Here is a 23,124-nt window from a genome sequence, read left to right on the forward strand (position 1 = left end):
CGTCTCCAGTTACTCCCTAAATCCCATCTGCAGGAATCACCCAATCAACATAGCATCATCCTGAGATCAGCTGTGCCAGGTAACAGTGTCCAGTGTGGAATGGAGGGTTACAGGTTCGCACACACAATAGGCAGGATGTGGAACCAACCCAAGTGTCCATCATCAGGTGAAAGGATGAAAAAAAATGCGGTACCTACACAAAACAGAATATTATGCAGCCATAAAAAAGGAACGACATTCTGATAGATGCTACAACGTGGATGAACCTTGAAAACATGTTAAGTGAAAGAAGCCACACAAGAGGAAGACACAAAAGGTCAAATATTGCATCCCTCCACTCAGAGGAAATATCTAGAGGAGACAAATTGCTAGAGATAGAATGTAGAAGAGAGGTTGCCAGGGATTTGGGGAGGGGGAAGTGGGGGGTTATTGTTTGATGGGTGCAGAGTTTCTGTTCGGGATGACGAAAATGTTCTGGAAATGGAAGTGGAGATGGTCATACAACATTGTGAATTGTACACTTTAAAATGGTTAAAATGGTAAATTTTATGTTGTGCATATTTTACCAGAGTAATTTTTAAAACTTTCACACAGGACTTTCCCCCCAAAAAACCCCAGCGAGTGGGCTCCGTCTCACCTTGGTAGCTCCTCCCAGTATCAGTATCAAGTCCACTCTTAAGCATCCTCTGATAGGCTTCACCTTGAAAAGGTATTGACCGTTTTGAGCCATCCCAAACCTTCCAGCCAGTGGCTTCAGAAGGACATTCCTTCTCATGAAGAGTGCTGCGAGGTGCACTGGGCTGGAGCTCATAGACTTTCTTGTAAAAAAAAGATCATTCTCAGTTTCCAAAATCAACACTCTCTCCACCCACCCCCAAGCCTTTTAGCACTTGATTAGTTGGAAAAACCAATGTTAGTTTAAATGAAACGCAATCTGCAGGGCATTGTAATTCACGGGGCCACTGTCCTCCCCCAGGGTGACCGAGCTGACTGGGTACGAGCCACAGGACCTGATCGAGAAGACCCTGTACCATCACGTGCACGGCTGTGACGTCTTCCACCTGCGATACGCGCACCACCTCTGTGAGTACCGCGCTCCCCCTGGCCAGGAGCCCTGGCAGCCAGGGAGGGAGCACCGAGGGCAGAGTGGGGCGTCCCTTGTTTGATGCAATAACTCCCCATCGTGCACCCACGAACCTTAAACATCAAGCCTGTCTCCAGGTAGCCCTTGCTTTCAGCACAGGCACTCATTGTCACTTCTCAGCTACCCAGTGAAACCCTGGCAGGTGTGGGGTGATGTGGAAGTTGTTGGATTCTATTCAGTAGATTATGGATTTGGAACCTAAATTTCTCTATGACATCTGGATAGCAGTTGTGGATAACGACAACATCAGTAGAAGAACGGATACTTACAGGGCCCTTACTAATGTCTGGCGCTTGTTTGTTTAAGTGATTGAATACATTACCAACCAAGTGAGGGAGGTTCTCATGTTCACGATCCTCCCTTTGCTGTAGAGGATGCTGAGGTTCAGAGAGGTTAAGCCACTTGCCTGTGGTCACACAGCAAGGAGGCGACGTAGCTGGGAGCTGAATCCAGTGAATTTGGCCTCCAACCGCTGTCCATCATCGGTTAGGAAGCTCAGGGAGACCACAGGTTTCTAGGATAGGAGAAGTCCACGTAGAAAGAGAAAACCAGCAGTATTCCATTTGTCAACAGAGGAAGTTTGGGGAACATCTGGATGCGAGGGTGGAGGCGCTCGTCACTGAAATGGTTAAAGACGTAACACTTTTCTTGTGGAACCAAATCAAGGCAGCAAATAACTGGGATGTAGGTTACCTCATCTTCCCTCCGTCCAGCCCCACCGTGCTAATGGCCGGTCCAGGGGTGCTTGTTAACGGGGTACGGAGGGCTGGGGGAGCCAGATCTTTTGCAACGTGGCCCAGGTGGCACGTCCTCCTTCTTGCTGTGTGTTGACTAAGAGGCATCAGAGGACAAGATGCTGGTGTCGGTTGCAGCTGGGCGACGGGTCCCAGGGCTGCTCGATCCTCGGCCACGCCATCTGCCTGGTCGTTCGGTGACAACTGGGACTCAGTTAGCCCGGCCGTTACTAGGGTATCGCTCTCTTCCCGAGTCACTAAGGGCAGAAGCCTGTGACAACCGGGAGGTTGGCTGGGCGGACGCCGTCAGCTTTTTCCTGCTGCTTGTAATTCACAGCATGAAAAAGCCCCCGTGCATGGAAATACATGGAGTTGTGAGCAGCTTTTTATGTCTTTTTTTAAAAAAATGGCCAAATCGTGATCTCATATAAACGTCCCTGACCTTCTCGAAGCCCAGCTTGGTAGGAAGCAGCTGCCTAGTGTTTAGAAGGGCTCCGCAGGTCAGGTCACTGATATGGGAGCTAGAAATCTTCCTTGTGTAAACGGGGTAGGAAGTGTCGATTACAGAATTAGGTCTTCGGGAGACCTGAAAGGCAGGGCGGGCGGTAGAGGGGAGCCGCTGGGAACGTGTGCTCTGGAGTCAGGGGGGTGGAAGAGGCACCTGCTGGAGGCTGTGCACCACCGAACAGTCTAGAGGGAAGGACAGGTGGGGGGGTGCGCAGGCAGGGGAGCAAACGGAAGGGTTCACAGCTCCACACCTCCCTGCCACTGTCAGGGTGTCCGAGGAAAAGCCCCAGCCCTGGGGGTCCCAGCCCCGTCCCCTGAGGCAGGAGCACGGTGAGCCTCTCTCTCCAGCACAGGAGTTGACAGCAAACCCTTGAATTACACGAAGGGAGAGTTATTTTTCAAAGCAGGGCTGCAGTGTGGGGAAGTAGCCTGTAAGCACAGAGAAAGGAAGCTCACGGAACTGGTCTTCATTTCAAACACCATTTTTCATCTCTCGCATTGCGTCGCTAACAGAGGAGCACAGGGTTTTTCAGGGGGATCAAATTCAACTTGTGTTTTGGAAATGTAATGACGGCCATGGCGGTGGCCAGTGGGAGGCTCCCGTGTCCCCGACACGGACCAGATGCTTTTCGCACAGGAACCAGAGGGGAGCTGAGCCAGGTGGGCCAGGTGAGTCTGGGAGGTGGAGAGGCCTGTCTGTGGGTGGGACAGGCCACTGGGTGCTCAGGCCTTCAGTGGTCCTGACCACATGATGGGTCTTAAACTTGTCCACCAGGGGCCCCCGTCTTCCTGAGCTCATCTGACTTCGTAAACCTACCGGGGCGGGGGGTTTATTCGAGAGGTCTCCTGCGATGTACGCGATGAATTCGCCTCACTTCATTTGGAATTGGGGTTTCCAGACTTTGCGATTATCGAAAGGTCCCTGAGAGGGAAGGTGCACACGGGCTTCCAAGGGACACGCAGAAAAGGCGGAGGGTTTACACACCAGAGGGAGCACGGCTTTGCCAAATGAGCTAGAATTGGTGAATCAAAGAAAACAGAAAATAGCAGTCTTGGCAGTGCTTGCTGCTGGGCTGTGACCCTGACCTTCACCGTGGCCGAGAAACCGCCGCGGGGGCGGGAGGTGCAGAACACAGGGCAGCGAGGCCAGGGGACGGTGGCCGTGGCCTTGGATCCCACCCGTCTCCCCTCCACCAGCTTCCCTGCCCGCCCCGCCCCATGTCAACGAAAGCCGAGTGACAGCCGGAAACAGCCAAGGCCTCTACCCACGCATCGGGTGGGAGTGGGTCTCCCGGAGCTCAGCCTCGGCTCCAGCCTAGGAACCCTCTCCAGACGTCCCTCAGGGCAGCCGACACACTTCCCAGAACGTTACTTCCCCTCCAGAGCTGGACGAGGAAAGGGAAGACAGTTTGCAACCAGGGCAGGTGTTCGGAGGCGGGTCTTCAGGGCGTGCTGTTCGGGAGATTTTGAAACCTCTCTGTCCGGTGGTCCCTACGGCCTCTCTCTCCTTCCCGGGCTTCCCGTTCCCGCCTCTCCACCCCCAGGGCTGCTTGGCATCTGTTTAATTTCCTTAAAAAACAGGAGCTGAGCCTGAGCTTCAAGGGCAGTAGTTTATTTGGACAGTGGCTGGAGCAGGGGCAGCGAATGGGAAGTGAGGTGCGGAAGGGAGGGACCCATCGAAGGGGCGCGCCCGGCGGCAGCTGCCACAGGCCACCGGCCCTCAATCGCCCGGGGACCCGAGGAGGCCAGGCAGGACACCTGCCTCAGCTGTGGCACCGAGGAGAGAGGGAGTGGGGGGATTTACACACTCCAGGCACTGGCTGAGGCTGCCCTCGGGGTGTCGTGCCCCTCATCTGCCAGGGGCTCAGCCAAAGAACAGCCTCAGGGGGAAGTGGGGCTTCAGGGGGAAGATGGGGCCTCAGGGTGGAGATGGGGACTCAGGGTGGAGATGGGGACTCAGGGTGGAGATGGGACCTCAGGGTGGAGATGGGGCCTCAGGGTGGAGATGGGGACTCAGGGTGGAGATGGGGACTCAGGGTGGAGATGGCGTCTCAGGGTGGAGATGGGGACTCAGGGTGGAGATGGGGCCTCAGGGTGGAGGTGGGGCCTCAGGGTGGAGATGGGGCCTCAGGGTGGAGGTGGGGCCTCAGGGTGGAGATGGGGACTCGGGGTGGAGATGGGGCCTCAGGGTGGAGATGGGGCCTCGGGGTGGAGATGGGGCCTCAGGGTGGAGATGGGGCTTCAGGGCGGAGATGGGGACTCAGGGTGGATGGAGGTGGGGGCTCAGGGTGGAGATGGGGCCTCACGGTGGAGATGGGGCCTCAGGGTGGAGATGGGGCCTCAGGGTGGAGATGGGGCCTCAGGGTGGAGATGGGGACTCAGGGTGGAGATGGGGCCTCAGTGTGGAGATGGGGACTCAGGGTAGAGATGGGGCCTCAGGGGGGCGGGGGGCCTGAGGGCATGGGGGGTGCCTGAGGCCAGGTGCGGGGAGCCTGGGTGGGAGGTGGGGCCTCTGGAAGTTTCTGGGGTGTCCGTGGTGGGGGGAGGGGTGTGAGGCGGCCAGTCCCGAGTGAAGGTCCACCTCTTCACTGCGTGTCCTCAGCTTCGTCCCCTCCCTGGCTCCGTGCGGCACTGTCCCTCCACAGGCTGCCCCTCGCCTGTCCTTGCGCGCGTGGCTCTCCCCTCTCTGGGGGCGTCTTGCCCCCACTGTGCAGGGCCCCTGCTGGGCGGCCGGAGCGTCCTCCACACTGAAGCTCCGCCCCGTGAGGGCTGAGGCGAGCCCCCCACTCTGCCCGGTTCTGTTTCCACCCCCGGCTCGGTGCCCACGCGGGGCCCGGCCTCTTGCTTCCGGGCAGCGCATTTCCTCATCCTGCTCACATGCTGTGCGTCCTGCCAATCAGCTCAGGCTGCCGGAACGAAACGCTGCAGACTGGGCTTCAGCAGCAGTGCGTTTTCTCATTGTCCTGGAGGCCAGAAGTCAAGGTCAAGAAGTCGGCAGGGCTGGTTTCTTTGCTCTCCTTGCTGTGTAGACGCCCGGCCGTCTCCTCCCTGTGTCCTCACGTGCTCTCCCTGCTGTGCGTGTCTGGGTCGCCTTCTCCTCTTCTTCTAAGGACACAGTCATACTGGGTCAGGGCCCACCCACGTGGCTTCATTTCACCTGACACCTCTTTGAAGGCCGTGTCCTGAGGTCCTGGCGTTGGGATGTGAACGTGTGAATTTGACGAGAGGACACAATTCAGCCTATAAAAGGGGCTTCCCTTTATTATCTGTGTGTCCTCGCCTGAGTGGTGGGCACGGTCCCATCCCCACAGCTTAGCTGGACATCCCGCTTGGGGAGGGCAGGTGAGGAGACCGAGAAGGTGGGACGCGTCCCTTCACAAGGTGACTTTTCGGTCCTGCCTGTCGCCGGCTGCTCTAGTGGCTCAGGGGCCCGGCTGAGCCTCCCGCCCTGCAGGCTCCCCACGGGTCCCCGCAGTGGCCCCTGGCGACTGGACCTCGAGTCCTTCAATCCGACCACAGCCGGAGCTGGCCTGGGGGCTGCTCCCAGGGCCTGGGCACCCGCGCGGCTTTGACTGCTTCCTCTCCATGCACCACAGCTGAAGGCGGCCACAGTGACCCACCCGCTGGGCCCCTCAGGTCTCCAAGGCCCCCAGGGAGCCTCCTGGTCCTGTGAAACGTACAGACCAACTGTCTTGGCAGTTGATCAGGTAACTCGGCTCAGGAAGAAAACTAACAGTTGCCGACACCCAGGGCCGAAGGGAGCTCACGGTCCGGTTTGCCCGGGCCATGCTTTCTCCACACCGGTGTCCGAAACCCAGGAGCCAGGCGAAGGGCTCTGCTAGAGGCCTCACTGGACGTAACAAGTGGTGGTCCTGCAGGACCGTGGTCAGCCGTATGGTTTCCACACATTCTTCAAAACATTATCTTAGGGGCTTCCCTGGTGGCGCAGTGGTTGAGAATCTGCCTGCCGATGCAGGGGACACGGGTTCGAGCCCTGGTCCGGGAAGACCCCACATGCCGCGGAGCAACTAAACCCGTGAGCCACAACTACTGAGCCTGCGCGTCTGGAGCCTGTGCTCCGCAACAAGAGAGGCCGCGATAGTGAGAGGCCCGCGCACCGCGATGAAGAGTGGCCCCCGCTTGCCACAACTAGAGAAAGCCCTCGCACAAAAACGAAGACCCAACACAGCCAAAAATAAATAAATAAATATTAAAAAAAAAACAAAAACAAAAAACATTATCTTAACCGGCAGCAGGCGTCCACGGAGTCCGAAGAAAGCTCAGCCCCGCAAGACAGAGAATCAACGCCTTCCAGAAAGTCAGCCTTGTGAGCAGGAGCAGGGCTGGCCCTTGCGGTCTGGGGGAGCACAGGCTTCCAGAGGCCAGCTAGATGGGGGCTGGGATGGCCCCGGCACCTCAGCCTCTGGTCAGTGTGGTCCTGGGCATTCCCAGCTGAGCCCTCCAAGTGAGTCTGTGCCAGGGCTTTCCCCAGAACCTTCTGTAAGGAGATCCTCTAGGGGACCCTCTAGGGAATGTCTTGGACCCTCCCAGCTCGTTCCTGGCTCACTGCCTCCTGGTGGCTGAGGGGAGGCCCTGGCAGCCCTGTCCCGTGGCCTTGGGAAGGTCCTCCCAGCTAGGGTCTGCCTCCCTGATTCCCTGCTCCCTTTGCACAGCATTTGGGAGACTCTTGTATATGGGGGGCTTGACCTGCAGGTCCTCGGGGTGGGCAGGGGGCAGCCGGGTGCACAGGCGGGGCGGAGATCAATATCCGTAAACTTGAAGATGTGTGTCAGGGACACCAGTCAGGTTTCTTGTGGACACAGTGTTTTAGAAGAACCATGATGTCTGCATGGCTGTTCATCCGAAGTAGTTCTGAATTTCACCTAGTTCTCTAGGTAGGACCCTGTCCAGAGTGGGCCAAGCCCAAATGCCAAAGAGAACACAGGCTGTGTCCAACCATCAAAACATTTCAATGTCACAGAAAGGCTTTGGAGCCTGAATATGTGGTCCACATATTTCAAGCAATAACTGTTCTAACAAAATTATAGGACGGCTGGTGTAGACCCATGGAAAACACACTTTAAATGACATACAGGGGCCACAAACTCAAATGTTTATGGGGCCAGACATGTAACGTGAATGTATGAGTGGGTGCAGATAAGGCAACATGGAGTGGTGGAGCTTGTGGCTAACTGGAGAACACATGACCCATCCAAAGGCATTCTGGTAGCAGCAACACTATGCCACCAACAAAGCACATCTGTGGACACATGCCGTCCATGGGATGTCAGCTTGCAACCACTGTGTAGCACAGCTGTGGAACAGGGACAAAGGTCTTCAAATAGAAAATACACTTGAAAGAAGTTTCCAATCTACCGTGAGGAGTTTTGATTGACATCACAGGGAGGCTGGCTTCTGCCGCTGGCCTCTCTTGCCTCTGGACTGGAAATGGATGATGGAGTTTAATTCATATGCAGGTCCTTTCTAGACACTCCCCTCTAAAAGAGTCTGGAGGTAGAAGCAGCTTTGTCTTCCTGACGAAGGTGCAGGGAGCCTGTGCATTAAGGGGGAGCCATGAGCAATGAGACGGGAAATCATCGATACTAGAAAGCACAGTGCGATCTACACGCGGTCCTGCTCCCTGGGAGCAGTTTGGACATTTATAGGTGTGGCTTGATGGGTCTGGCTGAGCCCATCTTCTGTGGTCAGTGTCACTTTGCAGATGTTGCACAATGCAGCCCCCTGGAAGTTCTTCCCCCCCGGGCTTTCCAGGTCTCAGCGACCAAACTCCCTCCAGCCCCAGGTGTAGAGCAGGGGCGTGGGGGGTCAAGGACACCGAGACCCGCTCCCCAAAGGACCACGTGGCTTGTCTCCAGTCTCGCTGACTGTGCTCTCCCTGAGGCTCTGCTGGCAGAGACGAGAGCCAGGAAGAGCACGGGGATTGCACTTCCATCTTCCCCACAGGGGTGGTTAGCTTCCTGTGGCGGCTGTAACCAAATACCACAAGCTGAGTGGCGTGAAACAGCAGCAGTGTACTGTATCACAGTCCTGGAGGTCAAGGTGTCGGCAGGGTCATGCTTCCTATGGAGCTTCTAGGAGACGAGCCTTCCTGATTCCTCCAGCTTCTGGTGGCTGCCAGTGGTCCTTGGCTTGTGGCCACAAACCCCAGCCTCTGCCTCCGTCTCCCTCTGTGTGTCTGTGTCTTCTCCTTTTCTCTCTCTTATAGGGACACTTGTTATTAGAATGATAGCACCTTGAGATCCTTAATGACATCTACAAAGACCGTTTTCCCAAATACGGTCACATTTGCAGGTTCTAGGGGTTAGAGTCTAGAACATGTCTTTTGGGGGGACACTATTCAACCCACGACAGGCATTTTTGGTGTCCTTCTCAGCTCTTAAAATTCAAACCAGAAATGGATATTATGCTTGAGACCAAAGTTTACTTTCCAGCCAGCTCGTTGACATGGGTATGCCTCCAGGAAAAATTCTGGAACCAGGAGCAATTCTGGAGGAACAGGGAAGGCCATATGTTTTTCTGGATTGTGTATTTGTGGAAGTAGAAGTTCCATTCCAGAGTGGCCTCGGAAAACGGTGACCACTGGCTCTCATCTGGGTGTGGATCTCCTGGATGTCAGAGATGCTGTAGCCCAGAGGAAGGTGCAAGGGCAGGACCTCTGCCCGCAGGAGCTGACGGCTTAGGGGACATCTCCTCCCCGCCCCCATGCACCACTGCCGTAAGCAGGGCCTTGCTTCTTAGCACTCTGGCCTGGGATCCTTCAGACAGATTATTAAATTCAACAGATTGGATGAGGAGCTAGAGCAAACCAAAGAATGTTGTGACTAAGTGTCTAGGATTTCACCTTGGATTGATATGTTGATTATTGCCATGGGTCACAGGGAAGCCAAAAAACAAAAAACAAAAAACCCCAAATTAAAAAAAAACTACATCTATGTTTGTTTGGTCTCTGTATCTAAAGCTTCATCGTAGAAGACTCAGGGAGGGTCAGCACTAATAAAATCTCTGCAAATTCTGCCATTTGAATCCTAATGTAAAATATTTGGGATAAATATTCCAATAGTCATTGCATTTAGCTTAAGATGATTATGGAGAGATTTTAGGAATATTGTAAGAAATAAGGGGAAGTATAAAGTATAAGAAAAAGGAAAAGTATAATGTCATAGTCCCAGGGGCTTTACAAACACTGCAAGGAATAGATTTCAAAGCCAAAGAGATTAACAGGTGTTTCTGTTGAAGGAAGAATGCCATCTCGGGAAATCCACAGATGGGACCTCAGTTTGATCATGTTGCCCCTCTTTGGGGGCCATAAGCAAACTGGTTGACTGAGTCTCCCCTAAGCATTGGCCCACCCCCACCCCCATAAGTAGCTGCACAGAACCTTTGAGAGGCCACTGCCCCCTCCTCACACAATGGCCCCTGAGAACTGGGAGTCAGAGGACGTGGCTTGGGCCCCAGCCATGTCCTCAAGCTCTGTTTTCCTGGTGATGCCCACCTGCCACGGGTGTGTGTAGAGGGGTAAATGAGGCAGTGTGTATGCGAAAATGAGCTGGAAATAGGAACCTTGTATTTTGTTGTTAAAAAAGCAATCCTCAAAAGGAGAAGCAGCACTGTAAAGGCTCTTCCCCGCTACCACGGGCTACACTCTTCAGCGTGATCATACTTCTGCCAGCTGAGTCCAGTGACATGCCGATGTTAAGCCTGGGAAGAAAAGAGCTGGTCCTGCGCTGATCCAGAGCCCGGCCTCGGCGTCTGGGCTGGACGGTGGTTACACGTTTGACCCTGGCTTCATCCTCAGGGGGTGCGGGGCCTCATAGATGTTGTATTTCCACTTCCCACCCCCAGACAGACTGCTCACCCATGTGACAATTAACTAAAATTTCATTCTGATTATTCTTTTCTCCTGAATTGTTGGAAATTCAGAAAATCAAGAAAAGAAAATGAAAACTACCTGTAATTTTCTCAGTCTGATAAATGAGCGCCAGTAGGCCGAGTCCTTTGCGCACGTCGGCCACTGTTCTAAAGCTTCACACGAATGCTGTAACCCTCGCAGCAACCGATGGTGTAGGGGCTGTGATTATCTTCCTGTTATAGTTGGGGAAACCGAGGCACAGGGAGTGAGTAACTTGTCCAAGATCACATAGTTAGTTGGGCGTGTGTATGTGTGTGTATGTGTGTGTGTGTGCACGCACACACTTTTTCATAATTAGGAGTATACGTTACGCAGTTGAGTCTTGTCTTTCCTTCATTTAACGTTGTGTCGTATGTATTTCCCGTCATGTTACAAATTCTTATCAATCATCATGTTAGTGACTGCTTGGTACACCCCATCACTTATATACCCTCTTCCCTATTATTAGACAGTTAAGTCTCCCCTCCCTTTTCTCCTGAATTATAAGCAGGACTTCAAGGAATCTCTTTGCCCTTGAGTCTGTCTTTGCATTACTCGTAATTCCCATAGGAGAAACTCCTAGATATGAAATCGGTGTGTCAGTGGGTATGAGCTGTGGATCCAGAAGGACCTCACCAATTCACCTTCCTCCCCACAGCACGCCCCCTGCTCTCCCGAAGGCCCTGAGGGGAATCAGTGCAGTTTAGGTGCCCCTGGAGGCTTTGGAAGTGGGCTGCCCAGAGGTCCAGAGTTTGTAGCCCTGCACAGAAGATGGGCCTGCAGGCCCAGCTTTCAGAAATGACATAGCCATGTAGAGGTCTCTCCTACGTGAGCATCATAGGAAATTCGTGGGCCCAGGGAAAACTAGGGTTAATGGGAAGAAGTATAAATGGCAATAGAGTAACAGTTTCACTGTGAGTACACACGTTCCGGGGAACAGCAAAACTCAGCAACAATGTGACACTTCGTTGAACGCACTTAACCTACTATTGGGTTTAAATAACTACATCACGCACACCCTCCTTCATTCCACCTATTATGAGTTTGGGGGATTATAACGTAATTACGGCATTTTGGAGACTAAAAAACAAACCCAATATTATCACTCTTCCAGGTGCCAGTGTTGTCTGGGGACTGATTGCTTCTCCCAGTGAAAGCAGTGACAATTAAATTCGAGTTCTTCACAGGGGAGGGGAGAAGTTGCTCCATGGGCCCCGTGAAATCGTAGGCAAAAATCTTGCGTGTGCGCACGTGCGTGTGAGCGCGCACACGCACGCGTGCATCTTCCTGTGGAGAAAGCCCATTCCCTTAGTCAAGTTCTCAGAGGTGTCCTTGACCGCAGAAAGGTCCAGAGCCTGGGCTGTAGGTCAGCCGCGGGGGCAGCCTCCTCCAAGGCGGGTCCTGCTGATCATTCCCCAGGACTCATGTCACCTTGTGCTTTCAGTGCTGGTGAAGGGCCAGGTCACCACCAAGTACTACCGGCTGCTGTCCAAGCTTGGCGGCTGGGTGTGGGTGCAGAGCTGCGCCACCGTCGTGCACAACAGCCGCTCGTCCCGGCCCCACTGCATCGTGAGTGTCAATTATGTCCTCACGTAAGTCAGACGCATTTGTTTCTCTCCTTGCTCTCTCCTCCTCCCCCGGCCCTCATCAGCTCGCTCCCGGAAGCACCATCTCGCTCTCCCTCTGTCTTTCTGGAACTGTTCATCTGTCTCCTGTTTTGTTTTAGTGAACAATCTGGTTGTCTGGGAGGGGCTGAACGATTCCTGTATCAGCACTGAGGGCCGGGTGTGCCCCGAGGCTGAGGATGGGATCGGACGGCCCGGGTGAGGGGGGTGAGTGGGCTGAGGGCGGGCGGGCGATGCCCCCCATCTTGACCAGGATGGAAAGGGGTGCACATCCCGGACCAAGAATACAAACTTATACTCTCTGGGCCCACAGACATTTAGGTCATCCTGCTGCTTCTGCCATCTGAGACGGGCTATCTCCCATGTTTTCCTTGCCTTCCTATGTAGGCTGTTGTAAATGATAGTGAATATTTAGCACCTTTAAAACTCCAGAAGGGGCTTCCCTGGTGGCGCAGTGGTTGAGAGTCCGCCTGCCGATGCAGGGGACACGGGTTAGTGCCCGGTCCGGGAGGATCCCACATGCCGCGGAGCGGCTGGGCCCGTGAGCCATGGCCGCTGAGCCTGCGCGTCCGGAGCCTGTGCTCCGCAACGGGAGAGGCCACAACAGTGAGAGGCCCGCGTACCGCAAAAAAAAACCCCAAAAAACAAAAAAAAAACCTCCAGAAGGTTAAGTTCAGTCGCAGTTAAGACCATTAGAAGCAACAGGACCTAAGTCTACCTGGGACCATACGTTCCTCTCCGCCCACCGTGGCTATTATGTGTTAGATCACTTTGCACCCAGCCCCACCCTGAACAGGGTCCTCTCTGATGCAGGGAGGTTTCAGGCTCTCCCTTCTTTCACAGAGTGAGTGCCAGGTTCCTGGGGGTTTGGGGCGGGGTGAGAGGTAGGTGGTGTTTTTTTTAGAGGTAGAGTGATTTTAGCAAAACTGTACGGGAGAAAGCATTTTAGTCCCTTCATGATTCTACCTGAGCAAACAGGCCCATGTGGGCTGGGGCTGGGGCTCTGGGCACCTTCCCCTCCTGAGAATCTGACGGTGCTGAGTTGGCTCTTTAGGGCAGGAATGGGCCCCTGGTACGGAAGTGGACAAGGCTGGAAGCCAGGCTCCTGGACCGCCAAGGGTCCCCACTCACACCTCCCTGGTGCTAAACAGGGAAGCAGCTGGGCCGCAGACACGTACACTGATCAGTGGCATTTCTGTCCTTTCCTTTGTGCCCTGACACCCTGCCTAGTGGCGAATGGTGTCCGCAGGAAACGTGCGTGGGGCTCACGCGGTGGGAGAGAGCTGTACTGCGCCCCTCTATTCCTGACGAAAAACACTGATGTCACCCGGCATCTCCCAGGGGCTCTGAGCTCGAGGCTGCGGGGTGGCTTTTATAACGAGGGTGGGCCGTCCCTCGAACCCCAGCTCCATCCACTTAGTGGAAACGACACAGTGGAGCTTCTTGAGTCAACTTGCCCTGGGGATGGTCCTGGGAGCCCGCCCTCCCTTACAGCCCGTGGACATGACCTGTCCCGCTCTTTCATTCCTCAGGGACATCGAATACAAGGAACTGCAGTTGTCCCTGGACCAGGTGTCCACGTCCAAGTCCCAGGACTCCTGGAGGACCGCCTTGTCTACCTCACAAGAAACTAGGAAATTAGCTAAACCCAAAAACACGAAGATGAAGACAAAGCTGAGAACAAACCCTTACCCCCCACAGGTAACACATACCACCTGCAGGGGCTCGGGGCACCTGGGCACCTCAAGGAATTATGAACCTCTGATCGCATTCAGGGGTCTCCCAGCCCGGGAGCTTCTCTGGGATGTCCCGCCCACAGGGTGGAGACGCGGCCTGGGGAAGGCAGGCAGAGCGGACATCCAGGGGGATGAGTCAGGTCTAGGAAACAGAAGACTACACTGGGGAGGCTCATCAGCTGCTAGAATCCATGTGAACGTGGCTCAGAACGCGGGTGCCTCGTGTTTCCATAGCATTTGATTTTAATGGAAACCTTCCCTCCCTCTTTAAAGTCTTTTGCAAGCTCTCAGAAGGCGCAAGTGGTTGCATGTATCTGGTGTGTTGTCACTTGGGGTGTGGAGATCTCTCTCCACCCAGAGGGTGGGTCCCTGGGGTGCCGTCTCCTGGGCACCTGTCCCCGGTGGGACCTCACGCCGGTGGCCGGGGTGGGCCCAGCCCTGGGATGGGGCGGGCACTATAGGATCGGAAGGCAGTTGGCCGCCGGCCCCTCGGTGAGCCCTTCATCCGTCTTCTTTGCTCGGCAGCAGTACAGCTCGTTCCAAATGGACAAACTGGAATGCGGCCAGCTCGGAAGCTGGAGAGCCAGCCCCCCCGTCCACACCCCGGTTCCCCCAGAACAGCAGCTCCATTCAGAAGGCAGCGACCTTCTGTACGCGCCGTCCTACAGCCTGCCCTTCTCCTACCATTACGGACACTTCCCTCTGGACTCTCACGTCTTCAGCAGCAAAAAGCCAATGTTGCCGGCCAAGTTCGGGCAGCCCCAAGGGTCCCCGTGCGAGGTGGCACGCTTTCTGCTGAGCGCGCTGCCAGCCAGCGGCGAGTGCCAGTGGCAGTATGCCAGCCCCCTAGTGCCGGGCAGCCCGTCTCCAGCTAAAAGCCTTTCCGAGCCGCCGGTGAACCCTGCTCGGCACAGCCTCGTGCCAAGCTACGAAGGTGGGTCACGTTTGCACGAGGGGAGGGGGCAGGGCTGTGCACAGCGCTGTCAGTGGGTGGCAGATGGAAAAAGAACCCTCACACTGTGGGCAAACGTTCCCTTTTTTCTGCTTCTAAGTGGGAATGGCTGTGCTTTCCTGCCCTCCCTGAGAGCGCTTCACGAGGGTGCCGAAAGCTGGGCAACTGAGCCGGTGTGCCTCGTGGGCACCAGGGACGGTGTAAAGGGCAGAGGAAACTGGGTGTTCGGCCACCCTCCATAAAAATCCTGGCCCTGTTTCCTCCCCAAAAGGGAGGCAAATGATTTTCCTATGTACTGAGAACCCCCAGCTCTATTTATTTTATACGATGACTTTCTACTCCACCCAGAAATGAACATGGAACACTATTGGTTTTCTTCCCGTGCCAGTTTTCGAAGTGTGGGAAGCGGTGGTGGAAAATCACAGGCTCAGGGACGGAAACGCCACTCACCTCCCCAGGGCAAAATAGCACAAACCCTCCAGGACTCAGTTTCCTCATCTGTAAGACAGGAACGTAGGCCATGTCAATTGCCTACCGCAGGGCTTGGCACACACACAGGAATGGCCTTCCAGCCAGCTCCTCCTGGCGGCAGGCAAGCAGAGGTCCTCTGTGGAGGTGCCACCAGCTGCCCCAGGCCCAGCAGACTCCTGCCTGCTCCTTGGGACAATCCCAGGCAGAGGGTAGAAGGTGGGGATTGAGGGTTAGCTCAGCGGGGTGTGTTCCTGTTTCACCCAGACCTAACTACTGCTCAGACCATAGACGAGGTTGGTGCAAATGTCCTGTGGGGACCACTAAATCCCAGAGAAGAGTCACCTGCGTAAGGAGAGCTCCCTGGAGTCCCCCCTCGCACCTTTCTCTCTTCTCAGGCAGCGGGGCTCTCTGCTGCTCCTAGGGCTGCTTCGTGAACCTCTTGCTCTGTGCTGTGACCCAGTCTTTACAATCCTGTGAGATAAATTTGGTCTCCGTAGACGAGAAGGCGGCTAGATCCCGGGAGAAATCGAACCTTCTTGGAGATTAACAGGACATGTTTCTCAAAAGTAGCCAGTTTAAAAAAGAACATACCGGCAGCCAGGGCAGTGCAGCTCTGCCTTTTGGCCTCAGGCAGTCCAGAGATTTGAATCCCCAGCACCCATCTGTGCATAGGATCCCTCAAATAACCAAGGAAGGGCCAAGGGAAAAAAACAAAGGGTTTTCATAACAGCTGAAAATACTATCCACTGGAGACTGAGTTGAAAAGATTATTTTTGTGTGTGTGCGGGAGTTGACCAAGGAGATAACACATTGCTATTTTGAAAGCGAAAGAGGTTAATGACCACTTCATTTGTCAGTCATTTGGTAAAAAACGGACCAAAGGTGCGAACGGGGGGCAGTTTGTGATCAACTTCCTAGACTTTTTGGTACTAAAGGAAGAGGAAGGATGTCTTAAGGTTAAAAAAAAAAAAAAAAAAAAAAAGACTTCCCTGGTGGTCCAGAAGTTCAGACTCCACGCTCCCAATGCAGGGGACCTGGGTTCGATCCGAGGTCAGGGAACTAGATCCTGCATGCCACAACTAAGACCCCGTGCAGCCAAATAAGTAAATAAATAAATATTTTTTAAAAAGAGAGAGGGGGGAGCCAATTGATTGCAGACATCTAATTAGTGACGATGGTCATTACCTTAATTATGACTAAAGGGAGCAGGGTGATGACCGCTCCACCCTCCCCACTGAGGTGAAAGCAAGAAAGCGCAGGGCAGCCTGGGGTCACCTAACACTAGGGCCGAGGAAGCCTCTGGACCAACGCTGTCCAATATGGTGGCCACCAGCCCCTACCAGCCAGTGCAATGCGTTGCGCTCAGAGTGTCTGCACTGCATTTCAAAGACAGAAACAATACAATTTCTCCCCGATCTTTATATTGATTACACACTGAAGTGATAGTCTAGCTATGCTGCATTAAATTAAGTATCTTACTAACACTAACTCCATCTGTCTCTCTTCGCTTTTTCCTGTGGCTGCTAGAACACTGCAACTGGCATCCTGTGATCGGACCTCGCGGGCCCGGGACGCACGCGGGAAGGGGCGAGGGCGGCTCCGGGGCTCGAGCGCGCGGGCGGCAGGGGTGGCCCAGGGGTGGTGGCGGCCCCAGGGCCCTCCGGCTTGGCGTCGCTCTGGGCATGTCCCCTTCCTCCCCCGCGCGGGCGTCTAACGTGTCGCCTGTCCCCGCAGCGCCCGCCGCCGCCGCGCGCAGGTTCGGCGAGGACACCGCGCCGCCGCTGCCGAGCTTCCCGAGCTGCGGGCACGACCGCGACAAGCCGGCGCTGGGCCCGGCCAAGGCCGCCCGCCAGGCCGCCCGCGACGGGGCGCGGCTGGCGCTGGCCCGCGCGGCCCCCGAGTGCTGCGCGCCGCCGGCCCCCGAGCCGCCGGGCGCGCCGGCGCAGCTGCCCTTCGTGCTGCTCAACTACCACCGCGTGCTGGCCCGCCGCGGGCCGCTGGGGGGCGCTGCGCCCGCCGCCCCCGGCCTCGCCGGCGGCCCCGGCGCCCCCGACGCGGCGGCCGGCGCGCTGCGACCCCGGGCCCCCGACCCCGCCGCCGCCGCCTCGCCGCCCGGCGCGCCCCTGCCGCACTATCTGGGCGCCTCGGTCATCATTACCAACGGCAGGTGACCCGCCCGGGCCGGACCGCGGAGTCCTGGGGCCGCCCCGCCTCGCGCAGGGCTGCCCGCGGGGAGAAGCCATAGGCCAGCCTCTTTGGCTCCCATTTTACTAAGTCCAGCCGAATCAAGAGGGACGAGCTGTACATGCACGATTTAAATTAATTTATACAGAGACAACTATTTTACTAGAACTCCACCGCCGACTTTTAGATTTTTACCGTAGATGCCATAATCGTCCGTGTAGAAGACAGAGACACGGCGACGTTGGGGAGACGTGACCGCCCGACCTTTCTTCCCCAAGAGCCGGGTTTGCTGAAAGGACGTAGCTGAGCGTCCCCGACCGCCCACGTGTGGCCTCAACTACTCCGTCTGTGGGGGGACTTGGTTTCCTCACCTTGAAATCAGGCGTGCGCGCCTTGCGTGTCCCCGATGCTCAGTAACAGTCCCTCTGGGGGCTTGGAGGAGGCTCCGCTCCTCACATACCCTCCACTTTGCGGAGGAAACCCCACCCTGATACAGTCAGGGGTGCCGGTGGGTGGCCGACCTGGAAGCTTCCTGTATCCAGAGCCCTTTTAGATTAAGTCAAGGCAGAATGTGATGATTTAAGTCCCATGAACGGACAGCTCCGTTGTCTTTAAAAGTCATTCATGAGTCTAATTAAAAGCTGTTGTTTTAATTTAACCCTTTCCTTAATACAAACATCAACAAGCCCAGGCAAGGGGGTGAACGTGGGTGCGCTTCACGAGTGCGTTCACAAGCTCTTATTCCCTCCTACCCCGTGAACTCTTGAGAATAGCACCTTCAGAAACATATGGAATAGGCATTAAATGCAAATATATATATATAGCCAGATATTTTATGAGAATGACATGTGGGTGATGTCGGTGCCCAGTGGATTGGCTACCCCTGTCAAGTTTGATGACAAGGCAAAATCCCTCTGGCCCACACAGACCTGTAATTCCCTAGGCTCGTGTTTGCTACAAATAGTGTTCATAAAGTTAGTTACATTGCATGTGCAATATGGAAGATTGTCAATGGACTGCGCCTTGTGGAAGAAAACATGCTAAAGGGGTGTAATGAAAATGATGTACGTGTGGTCTTCAGCGTTTTCTGCATTTTATACAGAGCAGGAAAACTCCATATGAACATGTCATGTGTATAACAGGTAAACAGAAAACTTTTTATAAAGAACCAGCAGGGACTTCCCTGGTGGCGCGGTGGCTAAGACTCCGTGCTCCCAATGCAGGGGGCCCGGGGTTCAATCCCTGGACAGGGAACTAGATCCCACATGCATGCTGCAACTAAGAGTTCACATGCCACAACTAAGGAGCCCACATGCAGCAACTAAGACCCGGCACAACCAAATAAAATAAATAAATGTTTAGAAAAAAAGCACCAGCAGTGTTTTTAAAATAAACTTCCAGTAATTTTTGTTTTATTTTTATACTTTTGCTTCAAGACTTCACCATTAAAAACCCTACCATGGCTCTGCGGTGGATCAGCGCATTGAACCACCTTTTTCCAATCTGCTCCACACGATAAACGCTCCCTCATTTTGCTTTTTCAAAAATGGTTTACTTTTAGGAAACTACGTCCGCCTTTCTGAGTGGAAAGGTTGTTCACAAATGTCTTTAACTCACTGTTGCAGCATCAAAGTGCACCTACGTCAACTGTTCTTAAAATGTGAAAGGACCTGTTGCCCAGTGTCACTATGAGGACCAGCCTCATTCCGTAGGTGTCAGTTGCCTTATGGTACAATTTGCAAATTTAGGAACATGTGTCTTGCAGTGAAGAGACAGGGTCAGAAGAATTATAGTCATACACCCCTGCACAGCATTTAGCCATACCTCACGAGCAGCTTGTTGTGAGTGTGTGCACACATAAAATAAGCCCGGGGTATTATTTTTGTGCTGTCGAGACCCGTAATTAAACCATGATTCCAGGAAGGTGCAGGTTTGATGAGCAGGAGATCCACCTGACATTTTTCAATAAAGTACTGCAAAATGCGCTTGCGTCTACCTTGTCATTAACCATCGGGGGCTGTATAAATAAATACAAACCACGAAGGCTTCCGGAGCAGTTTAAGATCAAAGGTTACTGCTAGGAAAGAAGACCGTTAGAGATTTATAAATGAGAATAAATAGGCTTAACGATGAGTGTATATGTGCTTGAAAAATAAAATGTGTACTAGGAAAAACTTCCTTGCCTAAACAAACATCACAGTTTTCATGGCCTAGAACATGAAGGAAGATTCCTCTGCAAGCCGGCTTCCAGGCGGCCAGCAGCTCGGAGAAAAGTTAACAGAGCAGTTGCTATGGCAACCTGATATGATTACCTCCATCTTTTAGTCTGCACATTTAAGCTGGGGATATCGTTTCTTGACTTCCGTGAGGCTCTGGAAGAGGAAGAGGAAGCATTTTAATAAATATGCATCTCTTTCACAAAAACAGAAGAAAAAAATTGTAGTGGGTCCTAACATGTTGACAAAAATGCCAGATCAAATGGATTTGAGAAATCAGCCCAGTTCAAGACTGACTCGGCCCCCCCTCCACTGGGCCTCCCAGAGAAAGGAATTCCTTTATGTTCATTGAAGCCCTTTCTAGAAAAGCCATTCCACTCATACCTTTGTAGAGAAGTGAACAGGGTGTGAAGGGCCGCTCGGAGGAAATCTGCAAGAGCCTGTGTTTTCTGCTCCCTCACCCCGACCCCTTTTGTCATTTTAAAGTCCGACGGGGCCATGCCTTCCTCCTTTGGATCCTAAGGGTGGGGGAGGTGTAATCCTTCAACGAATCCTGTTTCGAGTCTACTGTAATTTATTGTAACTGTGAGACAGTTGAGGTAGACTTTGGGGGCTGGTACAGATGAAAGAACACTTTAAAAAATTCCATAAAATTACAGTAGCTTAAAATCTTAGTGAATAGTAGCCCTTGGGTTATCTAAGGTGCGTTACTCAAGCTATTCCTAAACTTAAGTGTGATAAATACGGTTAAAATCTTGGGGAAAAACTGTCGAGACAAAAGTCAAGCAGTTTCCACAAAAGAGAACAATTCGACAGCAACAGAATCTGTTCTTATATTAAATTTGTTGTTATACTCAATTAATTTTCAAATTAAAAACTAACAGTCAACTTATTTCTCACCTCTTTTTTTTTAACTTTTCGGTTTGCTAACTTTCATTCTTTGGAGTAATATGATCTCTCTTTTGTATGATACATAATACATTTCTCAAAAATATTTAAAAAGCCACCAGCTTCTTAATACTTAGAAATACATACATATTCCTTACTATGTTAAACTAGTTATTTAAAAAAATGTTTAAATATGAATAAAACACTGTAACCAAAAGTAGTTGCTTATTTTTACAAATGAAATGTGGTAAAAATAACAATGAGCCCGAACTATATAGAAAGTCTTAAAGTTTATTTTGATAGACTTGCTTTTTATAGGAATTGGTTTAAATTAATTCCTTTTCAGAGATGATTCTTTGAAAAGCTAAAAATGCAGAGGTTTCACACTTTCTTTTATTTCAAATACGCATAGTAGTTACCCAGGAATACCGACTCTCCATTCTTTGTCTGTTAAGAGCAAACAGATCTATGGACTGTAAGCCTAAAATGTCTCCTTTATGCACTCTGAAACAGTTGGGTGAGGCTGGCTTCTCTCCTGGCTCCCAGACTCTCGGGTGAGAGGCGGCCATGCAGCCCCCCTGTGTGTGGATGGGGTAGGGGTGCGGTTGCATGCTACGCGGGTCTGGGCCTGCGCACCCACCCACAGCAGTCAGGGGGCTGCAGCAGCGAACCCCACACCGGACACAAATCCTTTCGGCTTTGCCTCCACGCTGTAAACGCTGCCAGGATGAACCGTGCCGAGGGGCACTGCTGAGGGGTGTGTGTGTGCGTGTGTGCATGCGCACGTGCGTGCCCGGGAAGCCCAGGTATTGCTGTGTCCTATTTTAGGGGGCACTTCCTCAAGAGTTCTTCTGAAATTTGCTACCAGCCCAGAAGGGATGACATCTTGCCCTTTACATAACCTGGAAGATGTTCAATGCGCAGCCTCTAAACTGGGGCACAATTCAAATATCCTAAGAGCACACGCCAATCCTGAGTTTAGGTGCTGTGTTTTAAAGATTAAGAAGAAAATGCAAAGTTCCTGTTAAGACTTTAAAGCTCCTTGAGGTCATCGATTGCTGGGTGCATGAACGCCCCAAATGGATGAGTGCAGTACAGCAAGTTTCCCTAATGCTAACAGCTGTAAGGAAAATGCCTTTATTCAGCTGTTCTATATGAAACAGAATTTCAAAAGTCTTTGGTTCCTCTGAGGCAAAATCAGGTTTATGAAAAACGCAGCATCTGCTCCAAAGTCTATGTTGTCTCCCTCAAGACAACTGGGTGTCGGCACAAGTTAAGAACAGTCTTAAAAGCACAGAGGCAAAGTGATATGCCCGGAACATCTCCATCTGCTTTGACATGGCCACACTTCATTAGTTTTAATTTACCAAAAGGAAATTAAATGATAACATTTTTTTTCCCCAAAGCAGACTGTCTAGATATAGGACTTCAGCTTAAAACAAATCGTAGCATGTTTCTCATTAAATAACCCCCCAAAGAAATTCAAAATGTAATGATGGCGGCTCTGAGAGATGACTTGCCTTATATTACAAAGTTTGAGAAATGAAACTTGCAACATTAGCCTGAGATCTTTCTTCTTGATGATATTTTGCAGATGCCCTCTCAAGGGTGAGACCATTTTGTAATTTTGGGGTGCAGTGGACTTTAAACTTTTATTTAGACTTGGGCATTTAGGAGAGAGTGTTTTTTTTGTTTTTGTTTTTTTTTGAAGAATAATTCTAATTGAAGCCTTATTTGCAAAAATTACTTCTGAAGTTCTTTTCAAGTTACATTTCCAAAACACACATGTTGGATGAGTGGACTTAACTAAACGTGTTATTTGTTTCCTTCCTATGTGGCTGCCTGTGCCTGGCTACAGGTAGACAGATTTTATACTGAAAACCACAAGTGTCTGCAGTTAGCCTCACTGGAGAAAGCTGGATGAAGAGGGTGCTGGTGCACAGTAAGGGGATTTTGTTCAAAGCTGAGAGCCTCATCAAGTTTTCTCGCCACTAATTTCAGTTGGGATTGGCAGGAAGAGAGAAAAGTGGACAAAAATTGGCCTTTTCAGGCTGAAAAGTAATGTGTATGATTCTCAAGTTCAACAGAGATAGGAGTTACATGGAAAAAGCATGGAATACATCTGGAAATAGCAAATGTATATCAAAAGGCTTCCTTTCTTTTGTTCTTCCATGCAGACTCTTAGGGCATCATATTTGGAACATCTTCTTTTAAAGTTTCTCTCTCTCTCACACACACACACACCCATCCTCTTAACTGACGGCATTCAGTAGCAATAACATTTTCTTTTTTGGCAATAAGAAAAGGGGGCCAAAAAATGTGGCTCACAAATAAAATGCCATCGCAGGATTTCGAAGCGAGTCTGAGGCTGGCTTACAAGCGCCGCATCCTCCTTTGCGTGTGGAACGAGAGACTTCATCCCCAGCTGTTAGGCCCAAATCATCCACCTCGCATCCACGCAACTGCCTGATCAACGCTTTCAGGACCCTGAACTTGATGCCATCACTTCAGAATATGCAGTAAATTTAAACTTATGAAAGGAGAGCTCATTCATTAATGTCGAAGTAATTAACTGATTTCCTCTACAAGGTCATTGCAACCATACCAGCCTCTGTTCCATTTAGACATTGTTGTTGGACCACAAACTACAGGATGAGAGTAACACTAGAAATCTACCTTCTCTTTTCTTCACTAACAAAAAAATAAAATGATAACTAAGTGTCAATTTATGTTCCTGTAGGAAAACACCTCCCTGGAT

The 23,124-nt window shown here is 52.2% G+C and overlaps 1 protein-coding gene across 1 annotated transcript in view; it reads left to right on the forward strand.

Moving 5' to 3' along the window:
• SIM2 (SIM bHLH transcription factor 2) overlaps positions 1 to 17,249 on the forward strand; it is a gene marked incomplete at its 3' end in the record, with an annotated part of 46,078 nt that extends 28,829 nt beyond the window's left edge. The window contains exons 7-11 of the mRNA XM_082625524.1: positions 977 to 1,083; positions 11,739 to 11,886; positions 13,452 to 13,620; positions 14,181 to 14,589; positions 16,606 to 17,249. Of these exons, the coding sequence (XP_082481650.1) occupies positions 977 to 1,083; positions 11,739 to 11,886; positions 13,452 to 13,620; positions 14,181 to 14,589; positions 16,606 to 17,249 (1,477 nt within the window). The remainder of the gene's footprint in view (positions 1 to 976; positions 1,084 to 11,738; positions 11,887 to 13,451; positions 13,621 to 14,180; positions 14,590 to 16,605) is intronic.
• Between the last annotated feature and the right edge of the window lie 5,875 nt (positions 17,250 to 23,124).

The sequence above is a fragment of the Mesoplodon mirus genome (assembly GCF_964341445.2).
Source record: "Mesoplodon mirus genome assembly, chromosome: 6".
NCBI lineage: Eukaryota > Metazoa > Chordata > Mammalia > Artiodactyla > Ziphiidae > Mesoplodon > Mesoplodon mirus.